General features: G+C 34.2%; 1 protein-coding gene across 6 annotated transcripts in view; it reads left to right on the forward strand.

The window, feature by feature from the left end:
• Positions 1-1,888, forward strand: part of ZMIZ1 (zinc finger MIZ-type containing 1) — a 48,870-nt gene that overhangs the window by 38,512 nt on the left and 8,470 nt on the right. For all 6 annotated transcript variants that reach the window (XM_072425090.1, XM_072425086.1, XM_072425088.1 and 3 more), the window contains one exon: positions 329-397. In XM_072425090.1, coding sequence (XP_072281191.1) covers positions 329-397 — 69 coding nt within the window. The remainder of the gene's footprint in view (positions 1-328; positions 398-1,888) is intronic.

Genomic DNA, 1,888 nt, shown 5'->3' on the forward strand with positions numbered 1-1,888 from the left:
CTGTACAGTTATACAGTTATATATAATACAATACAGTACAGTTATATATTAGTTATATTTTTGTGTTTTTTTATTTAAAGTTTATTATTAAATTGATTTAAATATTGGACATATTTTGGCAGTGATGTTTTGAGTTATGCCTAAGAATTATAGGCCTACAATGTCAAAAATTTTCATGCAAAAAATGTAACGCTTTTTGCGTGAAAATACGGAGTTAGAACGCTAGGGGGGTCATATAAATATCAGATGCTTTTCATGTGGAAAATATTTTTATATACCATTTTGTTTTGGTTATACTCTTACCGTGTAATTTATTATGTTCTTTCAGTAAAACAGCCCTTTTAGAAGGCCTGGAGGTAGACCAGTACATGTGGGGGATCCTGAATGCAATTCAGAAGTAAGTGTTATTCACAGGATCTGGCAATCCTATCTACATTCATTTCTGTAACTTCCATTTCCTGCTTGCTATATTAGGCCAATATTTTTCTGATCACTACAAATTACTACACCTTTCTCATTTTAACAAATAAACCAATATAAGGCTAGTGCTAAATGAACTAGTAAACACAAACTAAGATTAACTAATTATCTAATAAACTGTGTACTGTAATCCATAGAGCTGTTAATTAAATGATTGTCAACAAGTGGTTAAATCTATCCGTATTAAAAGTTTAAAATGGCTCATGTAGCCTTAGACCCAACCAGCTGGAACTTAACATCTGCATGACCCACCTGTCAACTAAATGAATTAGAAAAGACAAAAAATGGGCCACAATAGATAAGCATATATTACAGAAAGTGAATAAATATATTATTTGTCCCTTCATAAATTCAAAAATCTGTAAACGAAAAATGCTTTTACAAAGAGAAGTGTTAGTTTATTTTTAGAAAATAACAATGCAAAGTGAATAAACACAAGATAAATTGAAATTAAATCAATATTAGTTGTGACCATTCTTTGCCTTTGGAACAGCATCAATTCTTCCATGTACACTTGCACATTTGCACAGTTTTTGAAGGAAACTGGCAGGTAGGTTGTTGCAAATATTTTTTCCTGTATAGTTAGGTTGCTTGGCCTTGCTTCCATGTCTGAAGCCACAATACTTCCATGAAGAGCTCTTCTGGTGGGTTTGCCTGGGCCCACACATTTCTGACAGTTCTGAGTTGATGGCTCTGCTGGACATCTTCCAATTTCGAAGGGAAGTAGGCATGATGACATTTCATCTGCTGCACTAAGTTTTAATGGCCAACTACTGTGTCTACAGCCCTCAACATTGCTGAAATCTTTGTCAGTGAGCTGTATCTACTTTGTTAAAACAAAATGCAAGCAGGTAATTTGGGATTTTTAAGGTATTAGGTCAAGCAGCATATGTCATACACTATATAACATGAACATATTGTAAAACCATATGTTTATTCAAAACTTCATTAAAACATTCATAAAATCATTAGACTGGTCATTACAGTCTCTTAATTGGTCAAGAATATATTGGTAGGCATTAGAAGTTCGACGCATTTCCCAGAACAGCGTCCGCTTCATCAATAACAAATAACTTCTAAGTTTCAGACCATGCAGACCAATATCAAAGCAACCACAAGGAGGCGAAATTCATACACCAACCACTGGCTCATAGTCACTTATTTAAAGCAGGAATAAGATCAAAGTCTGCTACTTCCTAGTTTCATTTTGGCAGTGTGTATTGCATTTCTCTGGACTTTATATCTACTTTGTGTTTTAACCTGTGCTCAGTCATTGTGTATACTCATTGTGTAGGACTTGTGACATGAAACCGTATTCCAAAACTTCCACTTTGTAGCAGAGTTTGGCTGTTCCTCACACAGTTTTAAGCCTCCTACACAGCTGTTTTGTTTCAGTAAATGACTTTAA

The sequence above is a fragment of the Pyxicephalus adspersus genome, chromosome 10 (genome assembly GCF_032062135.1).
Source record: "Pyxicephalus adspersus chromosome 10, UCB_Pads_2.0, whole genome shotgun sequence".
Lineage (NCBI taxonomy): Eukaryota > Metazoa > Chordata > Amphibia > Anura > Pyxicephalidae > Pyxicephalus > Pyxicephalus adspersus.